This window comes from Lithobates pipiens, unplaced genomic scaffold (genome assembly GCF_037356315.1).
Source record: "Lithobates pipiens isolate NorthernLeopardFrog02 unplaced genomic scaffold, aLitPip1_a1.2 Scaffold_22, whole genome shotgun sequence".
Taxonomy (NCBI): Eukaryota; Metazoa; Chordata; class Amphibia; order Anura; family Ranidae; genus Lithobates; species Lithobates pipiens.
In genome coordinates, this window is record NW_027507784.1 from 41,581,314 (window position 1) to 41,608,914 (window position 27,601).

The window sequence follows — 27,601 nt, forward strand, 5'->3', positions numbered from 1 at the left end:
CTAGATGGCGCCACCTTATGGCCTCTAGATGGAGCCACCTAATGACCATTAGATAGAGCCACCTAATGGCCACTAGATGGCGCCACCTTATGGCCACTAGATGGAGCCACCTTATGACCTCTAGATGGAGCCACATTATCATCTCTAGATGGCACTTTATAGGAATAAAATAGTTTATTACTATGAATGATCATCAGCTCAATCTAGTAGCCAGAATGCAACATTTACTTAGTTCACTGCTGTTAATCTATTGTTAAAGGGACAATTAAACTTTTGAACTGAGTAGAAAAGCCTGTGGTCTGCCAGCATGCTGCAGAGAAGGACCATGGCTCTCTGTGTGAGCGCAGTGGTCTCCCTGCAGAGGTTTGCCTGGTCTCCTGTGAGAGCATGTTGCCATGCTCAGGAGTTGGAGCCGCTGAATCCCTGCACTCACAGTTCTTTCTTAGCCATTTGGAATTGAGTGATGCTTGACATCAACTCAGAAGACTTCTGGTGAAAAAGAGGTACTGCAGGGGCTAGCTACAGATTGAAGGTAAGTATTACAGCCAGAGCTTGTCTTCTTCTAAAAATAAACTCTAATGAAAAATTATCTGGTAGTTTGCCTTTAAACTCCGAAATAGAACAACAGCACCCGTTCACTTTTTTTTCTTTGTTTTTGCAGTCTTGGCCTTGCAGTCAATCTCAGAAGCTGCCTCCATCTCTCCTCGCCTGCCAAAACAATTGGTCATGACCGCCATCATTGTGGCGAACCAGGAATCGCTTAACCTGGATCAGTTGTCTTTGAGCTGGGAACATAATGGGCGCCCCCTGGTGGAGTACAAAGATAATATCATGACCTCTCATGAGCCCAGGGCATTGATGCCTCAGGAGAAATTTCATATGGGTAACGTCTCTCTGATCCTTATTAATATCACCAAGAACGACACCGGAAACTACACCTGCATGATCGAATATGATGGGACGCAACAGATCATCCAATACTATCTTCAAGTAGAGAGTAAGGTTGAACCAATAAATTGTTGTAATGCAATGAACAGGAAACAAAATCTGGAAAATAGGCAAAAAAGAGTCTTGCTTATCATTTTAGAACAGCATTTCTCAACTTTTTCAGTTGTAGCACCCCTAAAACTATGCAAAATCCTGAAGCACCCCCGCCTCCCATCACATCAGCTTCACCCCTAGATATCAGAGACCACTTATTTATGAGTCTTACCATACATCAGCATCCCCCATCATATCCAAGGTTCTTCATCACATCAGAGGCCCCCTTTCACATAAGAGACCCCATCACATCAGTGTCGCCCCTAGACATCAAAGACAACCTATTTATGAGTGTCACCATCACATCAGCATCCCCCTATAATATCTGAGATTCTCCATCACATCAGAGGCACCCCTTCACATCCGAGACCCCATCACCTCAGAGTGCCCCCATACTTCAGAGGCCCCTCTATACGTGAGTCCCTCCATCTCACGAGCATTGCCCCATATATCAAAGACCCTCTATACATGAGTCTCATCATCACATCAGCATCCCCCTATCATATCTGAGATTCTCCCTCACATCAGAGGCTCCCTTTGACATCTGAGACCCCATCACCTAAGAGTACCCCCATACTTCAGAGGCCCCTCTATAAGTGAGTCCCCCCATCTCATGAGCATCACGCCTATATATCAGAGACACCATATACATGAGTCCCACCATCACATCAGTATCCTCCCCATCATATCAGAGGTTCTCCATCACATCAGAATCCCCCTTCACATCAGAGACCCCATCACCTCAGATTTCCCCCTATACCTCAGATGCCCCTTTATACATCCATAAATTAGAGACCCCCTATATATATGAGTCGTAACTAGAAATCATAGAGCCCCATAGCAAAATGTTGTATGCCCCCCCCCCCCCCCGCAAACAGCCCCCCTCCCCACAAAAAATGGTGGGCTCAAATTAAATAGTGGGCGTGGCTTAAAGGGGGTGTGGTTCAAGTCTGAGATGAAGGAAGGAGGGAAGGAAGGAAGGAAGGAAGGAAGGAAAGAAAGAAAGAAAGAAAGAAAGAAAGAAAGAAAGAAAGAAAGAAAGAAAGAAAGAAAGAAAGAAAGAAAGAAAGAAAGAAAGAAAGAAAGGGAAGGAGAGAGAAGGAAAGAGAGAGATGGAGGGACAACAGGCCCAGATCCTACACCACAATAGCAATATATGTATTCCAGAAAGTTTAACAATCAACAGATAAAGATACTCCAAACACCTGGTGTTAGTGCTTCAATCATCACAGCACCATGGTTGTTATGGTGTCAGGATGATTAAAGCGCATTATTTCTATTATTACATTGTAGAGTCCCTCCTTACATCAGGCATTCCCAGTAGCGTCCCCCCTTACATCAGGTGCCCCCAGTAGAGTCCCTCCTTACATCAGGTGCCCCCAGTAGAGTCCCTCCTTAAAACAGGCATTCCCAGTAATGTCCCTCCTTACATCAGCTGTCCCCAGTTACCAGTGGCCTCACTAGGGTTGGTGTCACCCGATGTGGAAAAACATGGCGTTATCCCCCTCCCCCCATAGTCCTCCATCAGTATAGACCCTCCTCCATCAGTACAGACCCCCTGGACAAACCAGCCCCATCTGTACAGACCCCCCTGGACAACTCAACCCCCTCCATCTGTACAGACCCCCTCCAGGAGTACAGAACCCCCCAGGACAATTCACCCCCCCCAGGAGTACAGACCCCCCCAGGACAATTCACCCCCCAAGGAGTACAGACGCCCCCCAGGACAATTCACCCCCCAGGAGTACAGACCCCCAGAAGAATTCACCCCCCCAGGGAGTACAGACCCCTCCCAGGAGAATTCATCACCCTCAGGGGTACAGACCCCCCCAGGACAATCCCCCCCCAGGAGTACAGACCCCCCCCCCCAGGACTCACTGTGCTCATCTCCGCGCCTTTTACAGAACCAGGGGGCGAAGCCTGGGTGGCAAGAAAGTGGACAATAGAAATGGAGCTCTACTTCTATTGCAGCCGCTTTCAGTGGTCTTAACTGGTCTTCTGTAAAATGGTGATGGAGACAGAAATGACCAGTGCCGCGGACCTCTAGCGACTTCAAGGGAAAAAAAAGTTGGCAAGTACAGTATGCATTCCTCATCCTCCCCGGGCCCCACTCGGCTGCAGGCCCCATATGCTTCACAATACTGAGGAACTCTGGTTGAGAAACACTGTTTTAGAAACACTACAGTCTCTTCTGCAATATGAAATATTTCAGGGTTGCACTTGCTCAGGGATAGGGGTGGGGTTTACTTTGACTCTATTAGAACTGTAAACTAATGGGAATGAGTCTTTTTTTTCAGCCTAAATTACTACATACATTATTTAGCCAAAAGGATTTGGACGCTTGACCATCACACCTACATGAGCTTGCTGGACTTCTCATTCCAAAACCAGGACTTGGCGTCCACTCTTCTGGGAAGGCTTTCTCCGAGATTTTGGAAGGTGTCTGTGGGAAATTGTGCTCATTTGTGCAGTCAGGTACTGATGTTGGATGAGAAGACCTGGCTCACAATCAAAGTTCCAACTTATCCCAAAAGAAGTTCAGTAGGGTGGAGGTCTGTTCACAAGGGCACAGTCATACTGGAACAGAAAAGGGTACTCATAAAACCTTAAGGTTGGAAGAGCACAATAGTCTATAATGTATTTACATAATGTAACATAGCAGTACCCATCACCGATTGTCAATGTTCCATAAACCAGCCATATAGGGTACATAAAATATAGTCATGATCAGATTAATGTTGAAGAGGAAAGATTAACACTGAAACCCTAGGGTTATACTATTAGTATAGAAATGTATGATGGTATTTGGTCAGGGTGGATGGATTCTAAACTTCTCCACACCAAAGGATTTCCGCAGTTTCCTTCGTTGGGTGTCTGAATGGTTCCAATGATAAAGCGGAAGTTTAGTTATGGATATTTTACATATGTTACATTGATCCAGTTTGGACCGATGGAAGTATGTACAGTTTCTCACAAAAGTGAGTACACCCCTCACATTTTTGTAAATATTTTATTCTATCTTTTCATGTGACAACACTGAAGAAATGACACTTTTCTACAATGTAAAGTAGTGAGTGTACAGCTTGTATAACAGTGTAAATTTGCTGTCCCCTCAAAATAACTCAACACACAGCCATTAATGTCTAAACCGCTTGCAACAAAAGTGAGTACACCCCTAAGTGAAAATGTCCAAATTGGGCCCAACGTGTCAATATTTTGCGTGGCCACCATTATTTTCCAGCACTGCCTTAACCCTCCATGCATGGAGGTCACCAGAGCTTCACAGGTCACCACTGGAGTCCTCTTCCACTCCTCCATGACGATATCACAGAGCTGGTGGATGTTTGAGATCTTGCGCTACTCCACCTTCCATTTGAGGATGCCCCACAGATGCTCAATAGGGTTTAGGTCTTGAGACATGCTTGGCCAGTCCATCACCTTTACCCCCAGCTTCTTTAGCAAGGCAGTGGTGGTCTTGGAGGTGTGTTTTGGGTTGTTATCATGTTGGAATACTGCCCTGTGGCCCAGTCTCTGAAGGGAGGGGATCGTGCTCTGCTTCAGTATGTCACAGTACATGTTGTTTCCTCAATGATCTGTAGCTTCCCAGTGCCGGCAGCACTCATGTAACCCCAGAACATGACACTTCCACCACCATGCTTGACTGTAGGCAAGACACACTTGTCTTTGTCCTCCTCACCTGTTTGCCGCCACACACGCTTGTCACCATCTGAACCAAATAAGTTTATCTTGGTGTCATCAGACCACAGGACATGGTTCCAGTACTCCATGTCCTTAGTCTGCTTGTCTTCAGCTGGCTTTCTTGTGCATTATCTTTAGAAGAGGCTTCCTTCTGGGATGACAGCCATGAAGACCAATTTGATGCAGTGTGCGGCATATGGTCTGAGCACTGACAGGCTGACCCTCCACCCCTTCAACCTCTGCAGCAATGCTGACAGCACTCATACGTCTATTTCCCAAAGACAACCTCCGGATATGAGACTGAGCATGTGCACTCAACTTTTTGGTCGACCATGGCGAGGCCTGTTCTGAGTGGGAACTGTCCTGTTAAACCGCTGTGTGGTCTTGGCCACCATGCTGCAGCTCAGTATCAGGGTCTTGGCAATCTTCTTATAGTCTAGGCCAGGGATGTGCAATTAGCGGACCTCCAGCTGTTGCAGAACTACAATTCCCATCATGCCTCTGCCTCTGGGTGTCATGCTTGTGGCTGTCAGAGTCTTGCTATACCTCATGGCACTTGTAGTTCTGCAACAGCTGGAGGTCCGCTAATTGCATATCCCCGGCCTAGGCCATCTTTATGTAGAGCAACAATTTTTTTTCTTCAGATCCTCAGAGAGTTATTTGCCATGAGGTGCCACTTCCAGTGACCAGTATGAGAGAGTGAGAGCGATAACACCAAATTTAACACACCTGCTCCCCATTCACACCTGAGACCTTGTAACACTAACGAGTCACATGACACTGGGGAGGGAAAATGGCTAACTGGGCCCAATTTGGAAATTTCACTTAGGGGTGTACTCACTTTTGTTGCCAGCGGTTTAGACATTAATGGCTGTGTGTTGAGTTATTTTGAGGGGACAGCAAATGTACACTGTTATACAAGCTGTACACTCACTACTTTACATTGTCGCAAAGTGTCATTTCTTCAGTGTTGTCACATGAAAAGGTATAATAAAATATTTACAAAAATGTGAGGGATGTACTCACTTTTGTGAGATATTGTATATGTCATACCTGTGAGATCCTCGTGGGAGCTGGAAATCACTGTAGTACGCATCGCAACTACAGTGGTCACTGTTAGTTTCTTGGGGCTTTGCATTGAGAAAATGCTAAGTGTTTTCTGAATAGTGCTCCAGCTCAGCAGATGACCCCCTGTATTCACTAAGCAGAAGGGCGACTCCTCAGCACGAGACCCAGAAGCTAGTGGAGATCACTGTAGTAGGGCTTCCAACTACAGTGATTTCCAGCTTCCACGGGGAATGCCACAGGTATGGCATATACAGTACTTACTTCCAGTAGAACTACTGTGTGTAAAAATTACTATAGCTAAACTTCATCTTTAAACCGCCACACCAAGTATCAATTGTCTAGGTACAAATATCTTCCCATATGCATTTGGATACAGGATGGAGCCAACACAATTTGGGAGCCTCAAAATCCCCCTCTTTATCAGGGCTTAAAAATGGGAAGATGTATGCTGGCCAGAATGGAATTTGTTCACTGGAGGAGTGTGAAGTCCTTTAACAGGATGGCACTCATCTTGTCTAAAAACGTTATATTCTCATCTTCTATTCTGCCCAGCATGCATCATTCCCCATTTTCAAGCCCTGATGAAGGGAGCGATTTGAAAGCTCCCGAAATGTGTTGGCTCCATCCTTTGTGGAATAAATTTGTACCTGGACAATTCATTCTTGGTGTGGTTCTTCAATCCCAGATCCATGATGGGATATATGACACAGCAAGCAGTAAATAATGTAACAGATTACTTTCAAAGCGATAATACGATGGCTATCCAATCAACTCCCTCGAAAAGAACATTTTCGGAATTAATAGATTATTCTACAGTCAACACATGAATACCAATTAATTTTATTTGATGTGATGGAGGAGAACCCTTACACTTTTTCTTCTCTTTCCCAGAATACCAGATCAAGTTGACTGATCTGTCACGCAAGAAGTTTGTAGAGACCAGTGATAAGGATGGTAAGACCTATATTCTAATTATTACTCACTTGCTTTTCTTTACCTTCTGAAATCTTTTTCTACAAGCAGTTTGTGGTGGGAACTATGTTCTATATCACGGGTGGGCAACCCCCGGCACTGGTGCCACGAGCGGCACTCAAAGCCTCTTTTACCGGCACTGGACTCCCTCCCCATCAGCAGAGTGGTGCCGGAAAGTGTCGGTGAGACACTAATGCATTCCAGTCTCAGAGTTCCCCACTCCGCACTGGGGGGGAGGCACTGCGCCCCCACACATTGTAAAAGATGGGGAACATTGTTTTGTTCTCTAACTTTGCTGTAGCTGTGATCATCAGCTTTTGTGATGGGGAAGAGATTGGGTGCAGTTCTGTTTCCAGGAGGAGGGGGACTGTCATTGGCCACTGCTAAAGCCAATCACAGTCCTGCTAGCCCCACCCAACATGTGGAGGAAGACGACTCGCTTGGTTGTCACTACCAATCTCAGAAAGAAGGGATTTCACTGATGGTGAAAACCCCAATCAGGTGACAGTTTGTGGAATTATTGTTGAGTTTCTGTGAACTTTGTTGAAATTATTCCTGAACCTTTGTGTCACTTACTACTGAACCCCGGCACTCTGTGTCCCTTTAAGCCACAGTCAGTATTCAGCGCAATTATAATCACACTCAACTTTTCCTGTGGTGCAGAGCGCCGCACTTTTCCTCAGCTGCGGGGGCCCAACTTATGATCCTGCACACAGGCCCACTGCTTTCACAAAATGCCCCTGACCTGAGCTCATCATTGCACATCCATTCCAGATGCTTGTATGTGACATCACATATATCTCATACATCACATACATCCCATACATCCCATACAAGCACGTGGGCTGGATGCGAGAGGCGGATCAGAAGGATGAGTGTGACAGGACAGGTAGATGTGTCTCATCTCTGTTTCCTTTCACTTCTCTGCATATCACACATATCATAGATGAGAAGAGTGAACGGCAATAGAGAAGATGAGAGGAGGGTACAGCAGTGGGGAAAATTAGCAGAAGGGGTTCAGAGGTGGGACAGAAGATCAGGAGGGTACAGTGGTGGGGCAGATGTGCAGGAGGTAAAGTAGTGGGAGGGATGAGAAGGGGGTTCAGCGGTGGGACAGAATATCGGGGGGGTACAGTGATGGGGCGGAAGAGCAGGGGGTTACAGTGGTGGGGCAGATGAGCGGGGGGGATTCAATGTTGGAGAAGATGAAAAGGGGGTTCAGTGGTGGGACAGATGAGCAGGGGTACAGGGGTGGGGCAGATGTACAGGGGGGTACAGTGGAAGGGCAAAGGAGAAAGGAGGTACATTGGTGGAACAGATGAGCAGGGGGAACAGATGTGGGATGGATGTTCAGGGAGGTAAAGTGGTGGGGCAGATGAGAAGATAAGTTCAGTTTTAGGTCAGATGAGAAGATGGTTCAGTGGTAAGACAGAAGAGCGTGGGGGTATGGCAGTGGGGCGGATGTGCAGGGAGGTACAGTGGTGGGGCAGATGAAAAAGGGGGAACATTGATGGGGCAGATGAGCATGGGGTTACTGTGATGGGACAGAAGAGCAAGGGGTTACATTGGTGGAACAGATGAGCAGGGGGTTACAGTGGTGGAACAGATGAGCAGGGGGTACAGAGGTGGAGCAGATGTGTAGGTTGGTACAGTGGTGGGGCAGATGTGTGGTACAGTGGTGGGGCAGATCTGCAGGGTGGTACAATGGTGAGGCAGATGTGCAGGGTGGTACAATGGTGGGGCAGATGTGCAGGGGGTTATGGTGGTGGGGCAGATGTGTAGGGTGGTACAGTGGTGGGGCAGATGTGCAGGGGGTTACAGTAGTGGGACAGATGAGCATAGGGGTACAGTGGTGGGACAGAGGAGCAGGGGGGTACAGCGGTGAAGCAAATTTGCAGGGGGGCACAGTGATCTCAGGTGTGAAGGTGCATGAATTGGGGCTGATCTGAAGTGTGGAGTTGATGGAATTGGGGCTGATCTCAGGCGTGAGAGTGTGGGATGTTAATTTCTCACTACTACTCAAGTAGTTTACAGCATTTACTTTATAGAAAATCCTTTTCGTGATTGAGATTGTGAAGTTTTTCGTTATAAAATCGTCACTCTCAATTTCTTTGAAAAGTATTTTTCAGCACACTCTGCTCAAAAAGTTGCCTACCCTGTTCTAGAATCTAGATCATTGGTGAAGAATTCTAACACTGATTGAATAATGAATGTTGCCTTCTAAGGATACCAGCTGGGCTCACCAATCCCTAGTGGGTTGGCAGCCATATGGGCCATCCAATATGATGATAATAGATCAGGCAAAAGATTCAAGAAGGCTGTCCTAAAAACACCTTTCAATTCCCCCCCCCCCCCAGTTTTGGATCTATTGGAAAAGAAAAAGAACCTTTGTCAGGTCCTTACTGCCGTCACTATTTGTTCTGGTGATCTTTGTCACTGGGATAGAAAGTGATGGGAAATATAAACCAGCCCTGATAAAGAAGGCTGCTAAGACCCCCAAAACCCACTGAATGGTGCCTTCTAAAGATACCAGCTTGGGTCGCCAATCCCTAGAGGTTGGAAGTCATATGGGCCACCCACTATGACGATAGTAGGTGGTGTCCTCTGTACTGCAGTAAGCTGAAGCAATATTTTGTTGGATTCAACTCCTGTGTCTTATTGAAGAGTAAAAGTGATTGTAAAGGGTCATTTTTTTTTTTTTAAGTTTAAAATAACAAACATGTCATACTTACCTCCACTGTGCAGCTCGTTTTGCGCTAATAACGTTTGGTAAAAATACCAAAAAGTGTACCCAAAACACAATGTTAATGTTTAAGTGAATAAAAAAAAGTGCATAACACATTAAACTCAATTTGTGCGTTGAGTCCAATTAGAAGTGTAAACTCCAATTAATGATATGGAGAACAGTCCACACGAACAGAAAAGTGAACAGATGGAACTTCTTCCTGTTGGGTGACACCAAACCAAGCAAAGGAAAACAGCAAATTGTCTGTAGTCACTCTAAAACAACCCTTCAATGATAAGAAGATGGATACTTTTACCGACTGGGATGGACACACATGTCGTACGACATTGAGTCAGTAAGGCTTGGAATCCTGGGTAGTCCAGATCAGATGCTGTGTATGGACGATGGTCAGACGGATCAGGTGCAGGGTCCCCGATTTTCAGTCTATGAACTCCACAAATACTGTACACTCAGAGTAAGTGTACCCAGGAACAGCTCTTCATAGGCTCCAATGGTAAAAATATGTGTACTGCAGGCTACTGAAGAGCACGTGCTATGCGTTTTTCAAAGTTAAGGTTATACCTAAACTACAGTTTGTTTTGGGTACAATTGTCTAAATTTGGACTTCATGGTCAGTCTGACTGGACTATGAGATGTTCCGCCTGACCACAGGGGGCACTGTCTCTTCTGGCAGGTATGGATCTATGGTCTGGTTGGGTGCTAAAGTTACTCTTTCTCGGAGCCTGCCCAGTGGGTGTGGCACTCTTGCTGTGGTTTCTGGGTGAGGGTTTTTAAGATGCGGACGTCACGTGGTTCGGTTTTCCGGTCCAGAAGGATGTACTGACTTCATGATCCTGGTCCTCCTGACCAGCACCCAGGAAGGCTATGGCCTGGGGTGTGAATCCACCAGATCTTGATGTCTCGGGGCTGGCTAGCCCGAGGCAAGGAAACTAAAGGAGGATTCTGAGGTGTTTGGGTGCCGTCTCCAGTTTGGGAGAGACCCAGTGACTTCAAGCAATCCAGGGGAGGACTCTTCAGAAGAAGACCACATACGGGTTGGTTTCTTAGTAAGAGCCTGGAAGGGCTGAAGTACCCAAGAGAATCTGGTCTCATGGATATCGCCAAGCTGGCTGAGAGATCCAGGTATCACACGAGTGTTCTTCAAGTTTAGTTTTCCTACGTGTTCTACAACGTCTGTGGCAGAGACATATCTTGTATGTTCTACAACAACGTCTGTGGCAGAGACTTGTTCCTGAGTTTGGCACTTTGTTGGCTGCTAGGCCTTGTGAGAGAGGGACTGTCCAACTTGAGTGATCATCCAGTTGCGAATGGCTATTCTCTGGATGCAGTCAAAGTAAGCAAGTTTTTCAACATTTGACTTTGACACTAAAAGTACCTGAACTTTCTTTCCAACCCTCTGATCCCAATTTAAGAGACTGTTCATTGTCTAAGTTTTTTGCAAATAAAATCCATTCAAGTGGATCTGTTGTCAGTCTCTCGAGTTACTGGGTCATCTACGAAGGGACACCCCTAGACGTTAAGTGAGGAGAAAGGTAACGGTAAGCCCAAATCTAACCGGCAGCTCCTTCGGGGGTTAGTGCTACATATGGAAAAGAAAGGAGAGCTCCGGATGGTGGAGGTTAAACCAATAGGTTTATTAGGAAATGTCATACATTAAAATGACAAAAATCAAAGTGATCACAAAAAGATATAAAAATCAACGTGGGGTGCAGTAAATGCTAGCATTTACTGCACCCCACATTGCTTTATATATCTTTTTAAATTTTGTGATCACTTTTATTTTTGTCATTTTAATGTATGACATATCCTAATAAACGTATTGGTTTGACCTGCACCATCCGGAGCACTCCTTTCTTTTCCATATTTTTCCCATTGGAGCCTATGAGGAGCTGTTCCTGGGTACACTTACTGAGTGTACAGTATTTGTGGAGTTTGTAGACTTAGAATCGGGGACCCTGCACCCAGGGCCGTCTTTAATATTGATTGGACCCTTGTGAGTGGGGCTGCAACCTCCTATCATGGGACTTAGCTGCCCATTGGTATGCTTGTGTGTGGGACTGCAACCTCCTATCATGGGACTCAGCTGCCCAGGGCCGTCTTTAATATTGATTGGACCCTGGGCAAATCTTTTCTTGGGCCCCCCCCCCCCATGCAATTTTGCTCTCCACCTGCTTTGAGACATACAATAATTAGCAGTTAGACTCAAAATCAGTTTACTGAATCAGATCAGGCAGCTATTGTGATTGGTTGCCAGAGGTTATTGTATCATTACCGCTCACTGACTGGTTGCTAGAGGTTACAGCACACATTACGGCTCCCTAATTAGTTGCTAGTGGTTACAGCACATGATTTCTGCTTGTTGATTGGTTGCTAGAGATTACTGTGGATATGACCTCAGGGGGGCATGATATACATATCAATGATACCAGCCGCTGATATTTACATATGAATGCCAGTAATTCACATGTAAACACAGGGTCTGCAGGTGAGTCATCTGTACACAACAATAGGGAAGAGCTGGGCAGCATTAGTAGCAGCACTTCACACTGAGATAAGGGACAAGGGAATTTAAACCAGGATAGTTGGTAAGTATGAGGTAGCTGCTTTGGCCCCCACAACAATGACAGGGCCTCATGGCAGCTGCCCCTTTTGCCCTGCCTTGAAAATGGCCCTGCCTGCACCTGATCCGTCTGACCATCGTCCATTTTTCAAGGGCAGGTGAGCAAAATGTGGCACAATGCCCTGCTCCGTTGTATTTTAAATATTAAAAATAAATAAGTTGACTAATTGCTGGAATTCCCTCTTGCAGAAGGCTTTAATACCGGTGGAATGTGGACATTTGTGAATGATTTTGGTCATCTTTAATACCACGTCTTTTTCTTTATCTTGTTCAGAGCAGAAGATTAAGCTGATGAAACGGTCATCGAAGAAATCTGGTAAGCAATTACTTGCAGGAGCTTTTCTTGTTGCCGCACATGCTGAATGGAACACTAACCTCTCTGCAGGAAAGGCACTTAAAGTGACGGTCACTCAGAAAAAAACAAAGCTGGTACCAGGCATGAAGTGCTTGTTGCATGACATCTCCCCATGCTCTTGTGCCCCAGGCATACCTGTCCTATCTGTCCTATCTCTTGATAGTGATGGATCTTGCATTACCACACTCTTCTCACACATTCCAATTGGTCAATAAAGCAGTCCATATTAGTGATGTGCCAATAGGAATGTGGGTGGGTGGGAGAGTAAGAGAGGGTTGGCACGCTCCGACATGATCCTGAGAGCTGCCACAGGTATGCAAAGACATCTCTAGCTACCTACATACCTCCCAACTTTTTGAAATGGGAATGAGGGACACCTATCAGCAAAAGTATGTAGGCATATGACACACCCCTTGCCACGCCCCCTTAAAAGGGGAATTATACAAAAAAACGAGATTGGTTAAACCCACAAGTGCTTTTTTTACCACTACTATTCCTTTATATTGGCTTTTGGAATTTACAAATGCAGCAATTTAGAAATCAGATGAAAAAAAATTTAGATCCTGCCCTCAAACTTTGTGCGTCAGAAAATCTGATGGAAAAAATCCAATGGAGCCCACACACGATCGGATTTTCTGACAACATAATCCGATCGCACATTTTCCGTTCGAAAATCCGACCGTGTGTACTGGGCATTACAGTTTGTAGCTACAGCCTGAGTAGAAAGGCCTGTCCATTGCCAAGAAGGACCCTTGCTCTTTGTGTGGAAACAGTGGTCTCTCTGCAGAGTTGCAACACACCTCATGCTGAGTCAGACTTCTCCAACTAGCAGTGAGCATGAGCTGTGCAGAGCTATAGTTCTGACGCAGTAAAGGGGAAGTCAGACCTCTGCTTCTATGTTCAGCGAAAGGGTCACACTCTCAGCATGCTGGGGGCAGGCTTTTCTACTCAGGGAGTGGCTGCTTTAGATAATAAGCACACAGTAAGACATTGAACGCCCTTTGTTTTGTGCATCTGAAATGCAGTTAGCTGATTTATACTGAGTAATGCTGCGTACACACGATCGGAATTCCGGCCAGAAAAAGACAGATGAGAGCTTTTCATTGGAAAATGCGACCATGTGTATGCTCCATCAGAATTTAGCTGTCCAAATTTCCGCCAGCCAAAAATTTAGAGCATGTTCTCAATTTTCCCGATCGTTTTTCCGATCGTGTGTATGCAATTCTGACACGCCAAAAATCACGCATGCTCAGATTCAACTACGAAACGGAAGCTATTGGCTACTGGCTCTTGAACTTCCCTTTTCTAGTCCCATCGTACATGTTGTACATCGGAATTCCATTGGGAAAACCATCAGAGCTTTTTCTGACAAGAATTCCGATCGTGTGTATGCGGCATTAGAGTGCAGCACAGTTGCTTAGTGTCTAGCACTTCTGGCTTGCAGCTATAGAGTCACTGGTCCCAACCACAACACTACTTGCATGTTCTCCCTGTGCTTGTGTGGGTTTCCTTTGTGTACTAGGGCTAATTTAGATGGAAGTCAACTAACCTACTTACACAAGAACTTGGTTGGGATTTGAACTACAGACCAGGGGTGTATGTGCAGGGGTCGCAGGGGTCGCAATTGCGACCCATCCCCATGCTTCAGGGGGCCTATACAACCCCCTGTACATCTGGATAGGAAGGGCAGCACATATGATGAAGCGATCCCCTCTATTTTTCTCCTGCAGCCTTTCAGCAACTGCGGGAGGAAAACGGAGGCGATCGGTTCCTCTACATGCTCCCCCTCCTATCCATCTCCTGCTGTGATTGGGCTCCTGTGTAATCCACCAGCCCCTCCTCATACCATGCAGCGCTGCAGGGTCCCCCCCTCCACTCTCCTACTGGCTGCTTATATTTTACCAAAGCCCTCCAACGGGGCTCCTAAATAAAAAAAAAGAATTGTAGATAAATAATATGGTAAAAAATAATAAAAACAAATAAAAGAAAAAGAAAAAAATACTGACACCAGTGGCAGAACTACCAGAGTCACAAAGGTTGCACTTGCGACCAGGTCCTGGCATTCCACCACTGTGGAGGGGGCCCCCGGACCGGGGTCAAGGGTGTTCTTTTTGATTTCTAGCATCGGCCCTGAAGGTTCTAATTTTGCCTCTGCCACAGACCCTAGAGCTTCAAGGCAGAAGTGCTAACTAAATCACTATTGCTACTTTACCATTTTATGAAAGACCAGGAAACCCAAAAGCATATAACAGTATTGAGGGATGGGGTGTCATGTGGAATGAGCCCTACTGTACCTTGCAATTCATACAGTCTTAAATCTCTAGAATGCCTCCAGCTATAGGTGTCTTAACAAGAACTCCCTAAACGAAACTTTTAGTACCCAGGACCACACTTGAAAGCAGTTTTTAATGCTTTACTTGAACTTAATAGTAGGAGAGCTGGGCGATAGAGGTGGAAAAAACAAGCTTCTACAGCTCCTTGGCTGGAAGCCTCTGGGGCATTGGTCATAAACCCTGTCCTCAAGGCCCACTAACAGGCCAGGTTTTATGTATTACCTTGGGGAGATGCAGACTAGAATACTGCAATCACTGAGCAGCAAATGATCTCACCTGTGATGTATTTCAGTTATCTTGAAAACCTGGCCTGTTAGTGGGCCCTGAGGACAGGAGTTGACCACTGCTCTGGGGGGTATCAGCATCCAGAATTCATCACAAAGAACTTCTTCTGCTGCACATAAGCCCCAAAACAAAAGGTTTGAGCGTAACTCCATTCCAGTGATGACTCTAGCGGAAGATCTTCTTAGACCCATATGACCTGGCGATATCCTCTAAGTCTGTGCTCCATCTGAGGCCTCAAACCAGGCATTTAATGCATGCTCAACAAGGTAGGTTCTTGTAGGACATCTCCCTGTAGAGAAGGGGCACAAGGGGACCCTTCTAGAACTTTGGCCTCTCTGTTTTGTCAAAGTCCAACTCACTCATGACGAGTTCACCATGGGTGGGCCAGCTAACTTCTGCAGAAAGAAAATTTTGGCTTTTGGGTATACTTTAACTATGTAACTAAACCCATCTAAAGATAGAACATTTTTTTTAGACGTGTACAATTTTTTGATGTACTAAAAACATGAAAGATAAGAGATGGAGCAGAGGACCCTTCTATGACAACTATGTTTTTACCATATATGTATATATAGATATAGATATATACGCATACATATACACAGAGCCTTGACAAAGTATTCATACCCCTTGAAATTTTCCACATTTTTTCATGGTACAACCAAAACGTAAATGTATTCTATTGGGATTTTATGTGATAGACCAACACAAAGTGGCATATAATTGTGAAGTGGAGCCCTGGCTCACATTGGTGTGATTTGGCATGCGGTTTGACATGTAAAATTGCATGCCAAACCGGCCGCAAGTGACAGCGATTGCACCGACCTAATCGGTGCGACGCCACATTTGCGGCACCAAAAGTTGTTTTTGTACTACTTTTGCCGATTTTGGGGTGCGATTTCCATTGACATATGTGCAGAAACCCACACAGATGTAGGTTTCTGCACATATGAAATCGGGACTAACATACGGGAATGAAAGCGTGCGAGTTCAGCTGCAGTCAGTGTGAAACAGGGCAGAAGGAAAATGATAAATAGTTTTCAAAATTTTTTACAAATAAATATGTGAAAAGTGTGGGGGGTACATTTGTATTGCGCCCCCCTGAGTTAATACTTTGTAGAACCGCCTTTCTCTGCAATTACAGCTGCAAGTCTTTTTGGGGATGTCTCTGCACATCTAGAGAGGGACATTTTTGCCTATTCTTCTCTGCAAAATAGCTTAAGCTCTGTCAGATTGGATGGAGACCGTCTGTGAACAGAAATTTTAAAGTCTTGCCACAAATTCTCAATTGGATTTAGGCCTGGACTTTGACTGGGCCATTCTAACACATGAATAGGCTTTCATCTAAACCATTCTATTGTAGCTCTGGCTGTATGTTTAGGGTCCTTGTCCTGCTTGAAGGTGAACCTTCAGGCTTTACTCTAAAATTGACCTGTATTTGGCTCCATCCAACTTCCCATCAACTCTGACCCGCTTCCCTGTCCCTGCTGAAGAAAAGCATCCCCACAACATGATACTACCACCACCATGTTTGACGGTAGGATGGTGTGTTCAGGGTGATGTGCAGTGTCAATTTTCCGCCACACATACCGCTTTGCTTTTAGGCCAAAAATTTCAATTTTGGCCTCATCTTACCAGAGCACCTTCTTCCAAATGTTTCTTGTGTCCCCAACATGGCTTCTTGCAAACTGCAAACGGGACTTCATATGGCTTTCTTTCCACTATGGCTTTCTTCTTGCCACTCTTCCATAAAGGTCAGATTTATAAAATAGTTGTCTTGTGGACAGATTCTCCCACCTGAGATGTGGATCTCTGCAGCTCCCCCTGAGTTACCATGGACCTCTTGGCTGCTTCTCTGATGAATGCTCTCCTTGCCCAGCCTGTCAGTTTAGGTGGACGGCCATGTCTTGGTAGGTTTGCAGTCGTGCCATACTCTTTCCATTCTCAGATCATGGATTGTACAGAGCTCCATGAGATGTTCAAAGCATGGTATATATTTTTATAACCTAACCCTGCTTTAAACTTCTCCACAACTTTATCACTGACCTGTCTGGTGTGTTCGTTGGCCTTCATGACGCTGTTTGTTCACCATAGTTCTCTAACAAACCTCTGAAGGCTTCACAGAACAGCTGTGTTTATACTGAGATTAAATTACACACAGGTAGACTCTATGTACTAATTAGGTGACTTCCGAAGGCAATTGGTTCCAATAGATTTAGTTAGGGGTATCAAAAGCCAAGTTTTCCATACCCAATAGAGAGGATTAGAGTACAATGAAGAGAGAGAGAGAGAGAAGAGTAATGCACAGCTGAAGATCATGGGAATGGAACAGTGAAAATAAATGAGATAAGGTTTGGGCTTTTCTGCCCTTGTTCCCCCACCCACTTCCTTTCCTTCCTATCACCTTGTCCAGTGCACTCCATCTATTCATCCCACCGAGAGTACAGAGAAAGCACACTAACTGGAAGTCCAAGGAGGCCACACTTTATCATATTTCCAAGGACAACCCCTGTTTATATAGGTAATCTTATACATAGTTAGGGCCGCATCCACCATGGCCTCCCAGGAAGATACCCCAGGGGGAGTTGACGAGGTCCATTTTAACAAGATTTCTTTTTTGGCATATTACAAAAGATAGGAGATCAGTCATTTAGAATGGTGAGAGCGTTGGTCATCCTCCATACCTAGTAGGACTAAGCCCTTGTACACACGGTCGGAGATTCTGACAACCAAATCCGTCTGATTTTTTTCCATCGGATCTTGTCCGAAACTGTTGCATACACACGGTCGGACATAGTTGTCGAAAAATCCGATCTTTCAGAACGTGATGAAGTAATTTCGTTACGATGGGACTACGTTCAGGCTAGTAGCCAATAGCTTTGATGTAGGAATTTGATCTGAGCATGCGTGGAATTCTCTACACATGATCGGAGTATGTCCTATCGGACCAGTTTGTCGAAAATATTTCCAGCAAGTTGGAAAATTTGGTCCAACAAATATTCAGACGGAAACAGTCCTATGCATACCACATACAGTCGGAATATCCGACAAAATGGTCCGATAGGACACATTCCGACAGAATCTCCGACCGTGTGTACAAGGGCTAAGACCCCATACACACTATTAGATTTTCTGCAGATTTTTGTCTTCAGATTTACCAAAACCATGTATTGCAAGGGCTTGGCTGATTGCATAGAAATTGAAACTCTTAAGATTTGACCTTAAGCCCCTGTACACACGGTTGGACATTCCGACAACAAAATCCGTCAGATTTTGTCCGACGGATTTTGTCCGAAACTGGTGTTGCATACACACGGTCGGACAAAGTTGTCGGAAAATCCGATCGTTCATAACGTTATGACGTTATTTAGTTACGACGGGAATACGTTCAGGCTAGTAGCCAATAGCTTTGGTCTCGTAATTTGATCTGAGCATGCGTGGCACTTTGTCCGATTGGAATTGTCTACAAACGATCAGACAAAGTCCGATCAGATCATGTTGTCGGAAAATATTTATATCCAGCTCTCAAACTTTGTTGGTCGGATAGTCCAACGGAAAAAGTCAGATGAAGCCCACACACGGTCAGATTATCCGAAAACGCGGTCCGATCAGACATTTTCCATCGGAATGTCCGACCGTGTGTACAAGGGCTAAGAGCTTTGATATTATATGGTTTCGGTAAATATGGTTTTGGTAAATCTGAAGACAATTATCTGCAGAAAATATAATAGTGTGTATGGGGCTTTATTCCGGGAAGGTAGAGACAACTGAAACCTAAGATTATTCTCTGTGAAATTATAGGACCAATATGACACAATGAGAGGGCATTCTCAAAACATGAAAGTATGATTCAATGGACTCCAGGGGCAACTAGGGTCTCGATCCAGGTACATTCTGTGGAGTCTCAAAGGAGTGTAATATACCCCGTGTAAAAATATGAAATTAATTATGAATTTGAATAATGCTGATGATCTGATCTCTTTGATCCCTCAACAGTCAAGCAAAGCAATCTACTAAGCTCCGCACCATTTCTACAAATTGGAGGATATAAATCGGTCAGTGCTACACCTGGAGAAAACATTAGCCTGATGTGTAGATTCCACACGGATCCCTCCATGGAGCTGACCATGTTAGACATACGCTGGTCCAAGGACGGTGTCCCCATGTGGGTCTTCAACAAAGACTCCCAGGAGGATGATTCCAAGTTGGAAGAACTTTCTAGAGGAAACGCGAGCTTGAAGTTGACTTCCGTCCAGACGACAGACAGCGGGAGGTACACCTGCACCATCAGATACCGCTCAATGGAGCGTCGCTTACTCACTATTGTTAATGTGAAAGGTAGGTGATAGCTCCATTAAGGTCAGTTTATCCAAAACCGAGTAGAGTCATCCACAAGTTTCTCTCACATAGAGCCCAGCGGGAGAGATGTCTCTGCTATAGTTCAGTTTTTAGCCACCTTCAGCTGTTGTTTGCTTCAGTTCCTCCTGTTACATTCCCAACAATATAAATAAAATAAAAAAAATCCAGCAGGGATGATGGGAAACCCCTCATAATGGGCACAGTAGGTGTACAGGCTTGGGAACTCAGTGCAGGGAGGGTGGAAAACCCCTCATAATGGGTACTGCGGGTGTGCAGGTCAAGAATCTCAGCACAGGGATGGTGGGAACACCTTATAATGGACACAGCAAGAGTGCAAACCTGGGAACTCAGCACAGGGATGGTGGGGACCCCTCATAATGGGCACAGCAAGAGTGCAAACCTGGGAACTCAGCACAGGGATGGTGGGAACACCTTATAATGGACACAGCAAGAGTGCAAACCTGGGAACTCAGCACAGGGATGGTGGGGAACACCTCATGATGGGCATAACAGGTAGACAGGCCCAGGAACTCAGCACGTGGGTCGTGGGAACCCCTCATAATGGGCACAGCAGGTGTACAGCCCTGAGAACTCAGCACAGGGTTGGTGGGAACACCTCATAAGGGGTACAGTGAGTGTGCAGATCCAGAAACACAACACAGGGATGTGGGAACTCCTCATAATGGGCATAGCAAGAGTGCACACCTGGGAACTCAGCACAGGGATGGTGGGAACCCCTCATAATGGGAATAGGAGTTGTACAGACTTAGGCCGCATACACACGAGAGGATTGTCCATCCAACACGTTTCAGCGGACAATCCGCTCGTGTGTGGGCTTCAGCTGACTTTTTCAGCGGACAGTCTGGCGGACTAAGTCTTTCGGAATTTCCGTAAGACAGTCCGTCCAAACTTGGTTTCAGCGGACAATCCGTTCGTGAGTAGGCTAGTTCGACGGACTAAGTATGGCGCATGCTCAGAAAGGATTTACACGGCGAAAGGTTGCATTGCAGTGTAATGGACGTCGTATTTCTAGTCCCGTCGTACGTGCCGTACACGTCATCGCGCAAGCTTTCGGCGGACTGTCTGTTCATCGTATGTGGTCAAGTCCGTTCATTCAAAATTAGGACGGACTGTCTGTCGGATTGTCTGACGAACTTAGTTGGGCAGACAATCCTCCCGTGTGTACGCGGCCTTAGAAATTCAGGAGAGGGATGGTGGAAACCCTCATAATGGATGCGGCAGGCATTCAAACCTGGGAACACAGCACAGGAATGGTGTAAACCTCAAATAAAGGGTACAGCAGGTAAGCAGACCCAAGAACTCGCTAACCTTTCTTAACTACATTCACAATGAATATAAAAAATGGCAGAGGTTCCACTTTAACCACATCAACACCACCATATAGTAAAAATGCCGGAGAGGTGGCTTTCTTTTCTTTCATAAACGGCACTGCAGAAAACACACACGGGGCAGTGTGCCCTTTCAAAGTATGTTTGTGCCTTATCATCTCTGTGACGGCCAATCACATTACATTTGTGATCAAACACCTATATTTGGAAGCCCCCCTCCTTCCTCTTCTGGCAATTCTTAATGTAAGTAATGCTGCTCCCGCTCACCACCAACTAAATGGGGGGATGCCGAGTAGCAAGGGGGTACACTGAGTACAAGGCATATTGACCTGGCATTTTAGGGCTTCGAAAATGCAATCAAAACATCTTTTTTTTTTTTCAAAAATGTTTTTCCCCTTATACAGTTGTGATCATAAGTTTACATACCCTGGCAGAATTCATGATTTCTTGGTCATTTTTTCAGAGAATATGAATGGATAACACAAAAAGTTTTCTTTCTCTCATGGTTGTGATTAGTAGTGTTTGGCTGAAGCCATTTATTATCAGTCTACTGTGTTTACTCTTTTTAAATCACAATGGCAACAGAAACTAACCAAATTACCCTGATCAAAAGTTTACACACCCCAGTTCTTAATACCGTGTATTGCCCCCTTTAACATCAATGACAGCTTGAAGTGTTTTGTGGTATTTGTGGATGAGGCTCTTTATCTTCTCAGATGGTAAAGCTGCCCATTCCTCTTGGCAAAAAGCCTCCAGTTCATGTAAATTCTTGGGCTGTCTTGCATGAACGGCACGTATGAGATCTCCCCAGAGGGGCTCAATGATATTGAGGTCAGAAGCCTGAGATGGCCACTCCAGAACCTTCACTTTATTCTGCTGTAGCCAATGACAGGTGGACTTGGCCTTGTGATTTGGATCATTGTCATGTTGGAAGGTCCAAGTACGTCCCATGCGCAGCTTCCTGGCTGATGAATGCAAATGTTCCTCCAGTATTTATTGATAACATACTGCATTTATCTTGCCATCAATTTTGACCAAATGTCCTGTGTCTTTGTAGCTCACACATCCCCAAAACATCAGCGATCCCCCTCCGTGTTTCACAGTAGGAATGGTGAACCTTTCATCATAGGTCTTGTTGACTCCTCTCCAAATGTAGTGTTTATGACTGTGGCCAAAAAGCTATATTTTGGTCTCATCACTCCAAATGACTTTGTGCCAGAAGGTTTGAGGCTTTGTGCTGTTTGGCGTATTGTAAGCGGGATACTTTGTTGCATTTGCATAGTAATGGTTTTCTTCTGGCGACTTGATCATGCAGCCCATCTTTCTTCAAGTGCCTCCTTATTTTGCATCTTAAAATAGCCCCACCACATGTTTTCAGAGAGTCCTGTATTTATATATTTATGTACCTGAAGTTTTTTGTGGGTTTTTCTTTGCATCCCAAACAATTTTCCTGGTAGTTGTGGCTGATATTTTAGTTGGTCTACCTGACCGTGGTTTGGTTTCAACAGAACCCCTCATTTTCCACTTCTTGATTAGAGTTTGAACACTGCTGATTGGCATTCTCAATTCCTTGGATATCTTTTTAGATCCCTTTCCTGTTTTGTACAGTTCAACTACCTTTTCTGGCAGATCCTTTGACAATTCTATTTCTTTCCCCATGACTCAGAATCCAGAAATGTCAGTGCAGCACTGGATGAAAGATGCAAGGGTATGTCAGGAGTCCAGAAACTCATTGACCTTTTATACACACACAATATACACACACACAGGAGGCTGTTTTTTTATGTGTGGGGAGTAGCTTTCTTGCTGCCCCTCTCCAAAGTGCCACCCTAGGCCTGGGCCTTGTTGGCCTAGGCCAGGGATCCTCAAACTATGGCCCTCCAGCTGTTGCGGAACTACAGATCCCATAAGGTATTGTAAAACTCTGACATTCACAGACATGACTAGGCATGATGGGATTTGTAGTTCCTGAACAACTGGAGGGCCACAGTTTGAAGACCCCTGGCATAGACCAAGATAAAGCATTGTCACAGTCCATGCCTACATAAAATTCTCCATCACAGTCCACCCCTACATGAAAGTCTCCATTACAGTCCACCCCTACATGACAGTCTCCATTACAGTCCACCCCTACATGACAGTCTCCATTACAGTCCACCCCTACATGACAGTCTCCATTACAGTCCACCCCTGCATGACAGTCTCCATTACAGTCCACCCCTACATGACAGTCTCCATTACAGTCCACCCCTACATGACAGTCTCCATTACAGTCCACCCCTACATGACAGTCTCCATTACAGTCCACTCCTACATGAAAGCCTCCATCACAGTCCACTCCTACATGAAAGCCTCCATCACAGTCCACTCCTACATGAAAGTCTCCATTACAGTCCACCCCTAAATGAAAGTCTCCATCACAGTCCACTCCTATATGAAAGCCTCCATTACAGTCCACCCCTACATGAAAGTTTCCATCACAGTCCACCCCTACATGACAGTCTCCATTACAGTCCACCCCTTTATGAAAGTCTCCATCTCAGTCCACTCCTACATGAAAGTCTCCATCACAGTCCACTCCTACATGAAAGCCTCCATTGCAGTCCACCCGTATATGAAAGTCTCCATTACAGTCCACCCCTACATGAAAGTCTCCATTACAGTCCACTCCTACATGAAAGTTTCCATCACAGTCCACCCCTACATGAAAGTCTCCATCACAATCCACCCCTACATGAAAGTCTCCATTACAGTCCACTCCTACATGAAAGTTTCCATCACAGTCCACCCCTACATGAAAGTCTCCATCACAATCCACCCCTACATGAAAGTCTCCATTACAGTCCACTCCTACATGAAAGTTTCCATCACAGTCCACTCCTACATGAAAGTCTCCATCACAGTCCACTCCTACATGAAAGCCTCCATTGCAGTCCACCCCTATATGAAAGTCTCCATTACAGTCCACCCCTACATGAAAGTCTCCATCACAGCCCACTCCTATATGAAAGCCTCCATTATAGTCCACTCCTACACGAAAGTCTCCATTACAGTCCATCCCTACATGAAGGTCTCCATTACAGTCCACTCCTATATGAAAGCCTACATCACAGTTCACCCCTACATGAAAGTCTCCATTACAGTCCACTTCTACATGAAAGTTTCCATCACAGTCCACCCCTACATGAAAGTCTCCATCACAATCCACCCCTACATGAAAGTCTCCATTGCAGTCCACCCCTATATGAAAGTCTCCATTACAGTCCACCCCTACATGAAAGTCACCATCACAGCCCACTCCTATATGAAAGCCTCCATTATAGTCCACTCCTACATGAAAGTCTCCATTACAGTCCATCCCTACATGAAGGTCTCCATTACAGTCCACTCCTATATGAAAGCCTACATCACAGTTCACCCCTACATGAAAGCCTCCATTACAGTCCACTCCTACATGAAAGTCTCCATCACAGTCCACTCCTACATGAAAGTCTCCATCACAGTCCACTCCTACATGAAAGACCTCTAGCCTATACACCCCCCCCCCCCCCCCTTCTATCCTGAATTCCAGAGACCAGTCCATACACAACTAATTGCTTATTATTTCTTTGTACAGAAGAATTGGACCCTTTGACAAAGCCAGACTCTCCAAAATCAGCACCAACAATCGGCAGCACTGATAAATACAGGAAAGAAAAAGTTGGAATGGTTGCAAACTGCCTGGTCTTTTTCATCTACTTTTTTATTGCACTTTAATTTTATTTTACCCACAATGCTATACAGCTGCTGTTGTTTTGGAATTAGAGCAGAATTGCAATATAGGAGTTTACTTTTAGGTAAACGTCGACGCGGCTTTGTTTATAAATAAAGTCACGTCAGACCTCACAGTTGGTTGATTTTTGACAAAAAGTATTTAAGTGGTTAGCATTGCTGCCTAGCAGCTTAAGGGTCGTTAGTTCAAATCCCAACCATGGAACTACCTGCTTGGAGTTTTTATCTCTTCCAGTAACAATTGCCCCCCCTGCAACAAAATGCCCCCACAACAACAATAGATTCACCTCAGAAACAATAGATTCTCACCAGCAACAATAGCTCTCCTAGAAGCCAGGAGCAATAGATACCTCCTTCAACAGTAGATCCCTCTGGGCATCAATTAGCCCCCCAGCAACATAAGACCCCTTTAACAACAATAGACAGCTTCCTCAACAATAAATGTTCCCAGCAACAAAAAATCCCCCAGTAGGCCACCATCAATAGACTCTCCAGCACACCCCAGCACCCCTTGCCATTGCATACATTTAATGCTGGAGGTGCCGCAACTGCGTTCCCCTTGAAAAAATTGTAAATTGCCCTAGTATGTGTATGTATGAATCTGAGTTAGGGACCTTAGATTGTAAGCTTGAGGACAGGGACTGATGTGAATGTACAAAATAGATATACTGTATAAAGCACTGCGTAATATATAACCGCTATATATAATTATATATATTGTATATTGTAATATATAATTACAGGTATCTAACAAAATGCTAAAAATTCTAAAATAACAAGCTAAAGATACATAGTAGGCAAAATCTTGCATATTGAATGTATGTTGTGACAGACTGGCGTCTGTCACAATTATATATAAAAAACAAAACAAAAAAAACACCAAAACAAAATAAAAACAAAACACTTACCAATCTCGCAAATCCTTGCTGGTCTCAAAAGTATTCTAAAAAATGCCACAAATTCAAAAAAAACATTGCTACAGCTATAAGGCTATAGAAGAGCCTCAGAATTCTGACTTTGAAACTCAAAATTCAAACTTTTAATTTCAGAATTCTGACTTTGAAACTCAGAATTCTGACTTTGAAACTCAGAATTCTGACTTTGAAGCTCAGAATCATTACTTTTAATCTCATAATTCTGACTTTGAAACTCATAATTCTGACTTTTAATCTCATAATTCTGACTTTGAAACTCATAATTCTGACTTTTAATCTCAGAATTCTGATTTTCAAACTCAGAATTTAGTAAAAAAATGTTTTGTTTTGTTTTTACTTTAAGCTTTGCATTCATTGGGGGTCTTTCACAATTAGCAATAAAAAGAAGAAAAAAAAAAATCACCTACCAGTCATGTAAATCCTTGCTGGTCTTAAAAGTACACCATGATATGCCACAAACACTAAAGAAATAAGTCTTGCCACAGCTACATGGCAGCTCAATTTTTGCATACCAGATGAGTGAAAGTTTTTGATTTCAGAATTGAATTATTCTTCGTTACAGTGACTGGGGTCTGTCACAATTATAAAAAAAAAATCAACAAAACAAAACAAAAAAAAATAATCACCAAATCCACTTGCCAGTCGTGAAAATCCTTGCTAGTAAAATTAAAATTATTCTAGAAAATGCCACAAATTCTAAAACAAAAACCATTGCTACAGCTACATGGCAGGTCTGTTCTTGCATACTGACTGTTTTTGATTTTAGAATTACATTTTTCTTTATTGTATTTTGCACACAGTGGGGATCTGTCACAATTAGCAATAAAAAGAAAAAAAAATCACAAAAAATCACCTACCAATCATGCAAATCCTTGCTAGTCTTAAAAGTAAAAGTATCTTAAAAGTATGCCAAAATATGCCACAAACTGTAAAAAAAAATGCCACAAAATTTTAAAAAACTAAATTCTTACATTGTTTGCTAATTTTTGAATACAATAAAGAACATAAAATAATTTTTTTTTTTTTTTTAATTTATGGCAATTTGTTTTTTTATTGTATTCAAAAATTAGCAAAAAAAAAGAACATCACATACCAATCATTGGTGTATCCACATTCTCTTGACAAGGGGGATCATTTTTGCCGCATCATGGCCGCGACATGTCTACACCCTCATACGGCTGCCTTTGCAGCTTGGGTGAAGAGGGTGATAAAAATGCAGCTCAACCACCTGTCTTTACCAGTCCTCCACACAGGTCTTCACCTTTTTAAATATTACATTATGATTCTTGATTCATTTTCCCCAGATGTCAATCTTTAGTGCTATCATTCTTTCCATTTGACGCTGCTTAATAGGCCTCATGCATGCTGGTCGTTATGAAAACACCAGTAGCGTTAGCGCTAGAAAGTTGTAGCTGCATAATGAGTTTTGCAGCGTTTTTGTAGTAGCCTTTGCGTTTTTAGCGCTTTTTAGCAAAACTATATTCCCACAAAAACTTATGGCTCACAAAACACTCATAAATGCAGAATAGCCGTGTTTTTCTGCATTTTTCAATGTTAGAGCGTTTTTACAGCTGAAAACTCCTCTTCAATCTTACTAGTACTTGGGGTTGGGGGGGGTTCCAGCCAGAAAACACCCCTGTCAAAAAATGCTGATAACAGTCTGTGTGAGCATGGACACATAGGAAACATGGAGGGGTGTTTACTGACTGCAGAAAAGGCCAAAAACAGCAGCTGTAAAAAGGTCAGTATGCATGAGGCCAAAAACTATAATCAACTCTAGGTGGCTGTGTTTTTCTTTCCCTTTTTTTTTTTATAAGTCAAGTTTTTATGTTTTATAGTAACAAAAATTTTGTTGAATGGTAAAAATATAGAAAAATATAGAAAAAAAATTAAGTAAAGCGTGCAAATATAAAAACAAAAGGGTTTGTGTGCATTTATTTAAATATTATAAATTGTCGTATGCATTGGATATTCAGTAGTTAATGGTGAAGAGTGAAAAGTAAATAAGTAATTAACAAAAAAATTGTAAAAATAATGACTACAATAAAATTGTGCCTTTGTGATAAAA

General features: G+C 44.1%; 1 protein-coding gene across 2 annotated transcripts; it reads left to right on the plus strand.

Annotated features, from left to right (window-relative positions):
- Positions 1 to 695: 695 nt before the first annotated feature.
- LOC143923666 (uncharacterized) lies at positions 696 to 27,601 on the plus strand. 2 transcript variants are annotated; one of them, XM_077447475.1, is made up of 5 exons: positions 696 to 997; positions 6,700 to 6,762; positions 12,421 to 12,462; positions 19,116 to 19,457; positions 24,447 to 27,601. In XM_077447475.1, the coding sequence occupies exons 1-5, from the start codon at positions 727 to 729 to the stop codon at positions 24,581 to 24,583; spliced, it is 855 nt and encodes a 284-aa protein (XP_077303601.1). In that variant the 5' UTR covers positions 696 to 726; the 3' UTR covers positions 24,584 to 27,601. The 2 variants fall into 2 exon arrangements, with proteins under 2 accessions (XP_077303601.1, XP_077303600.1); XM_077447474.1 differs by having other exon boundaries at positions 697 to 997; positions 24,444 to 27,601.

Bases quoted from the DNA above. Each gene is read 5' to 3' on its own strand.
- LOC143923666 (XM_077447474.1), top strand. From the start codon at position 727: ATGACCGCCATCATTGTGGCGAACCAGGAATCGCTTAACCTGGATCAG. The intron at 12,463-19,115 runs GTAAGCAATTAC...ATCCCTCAACAG, and splicing joins ACGGTCATCGAAGAAATCTG to TCAAGCAAAGCAATCTACTA. The intron at 19,458-24,443 runs GTAGGTGATAGC...TTCTTTGTACAG, and splicing joins CACTATTGTTAATGTGAAAG to AAGAATTGGACCCTTTGACA.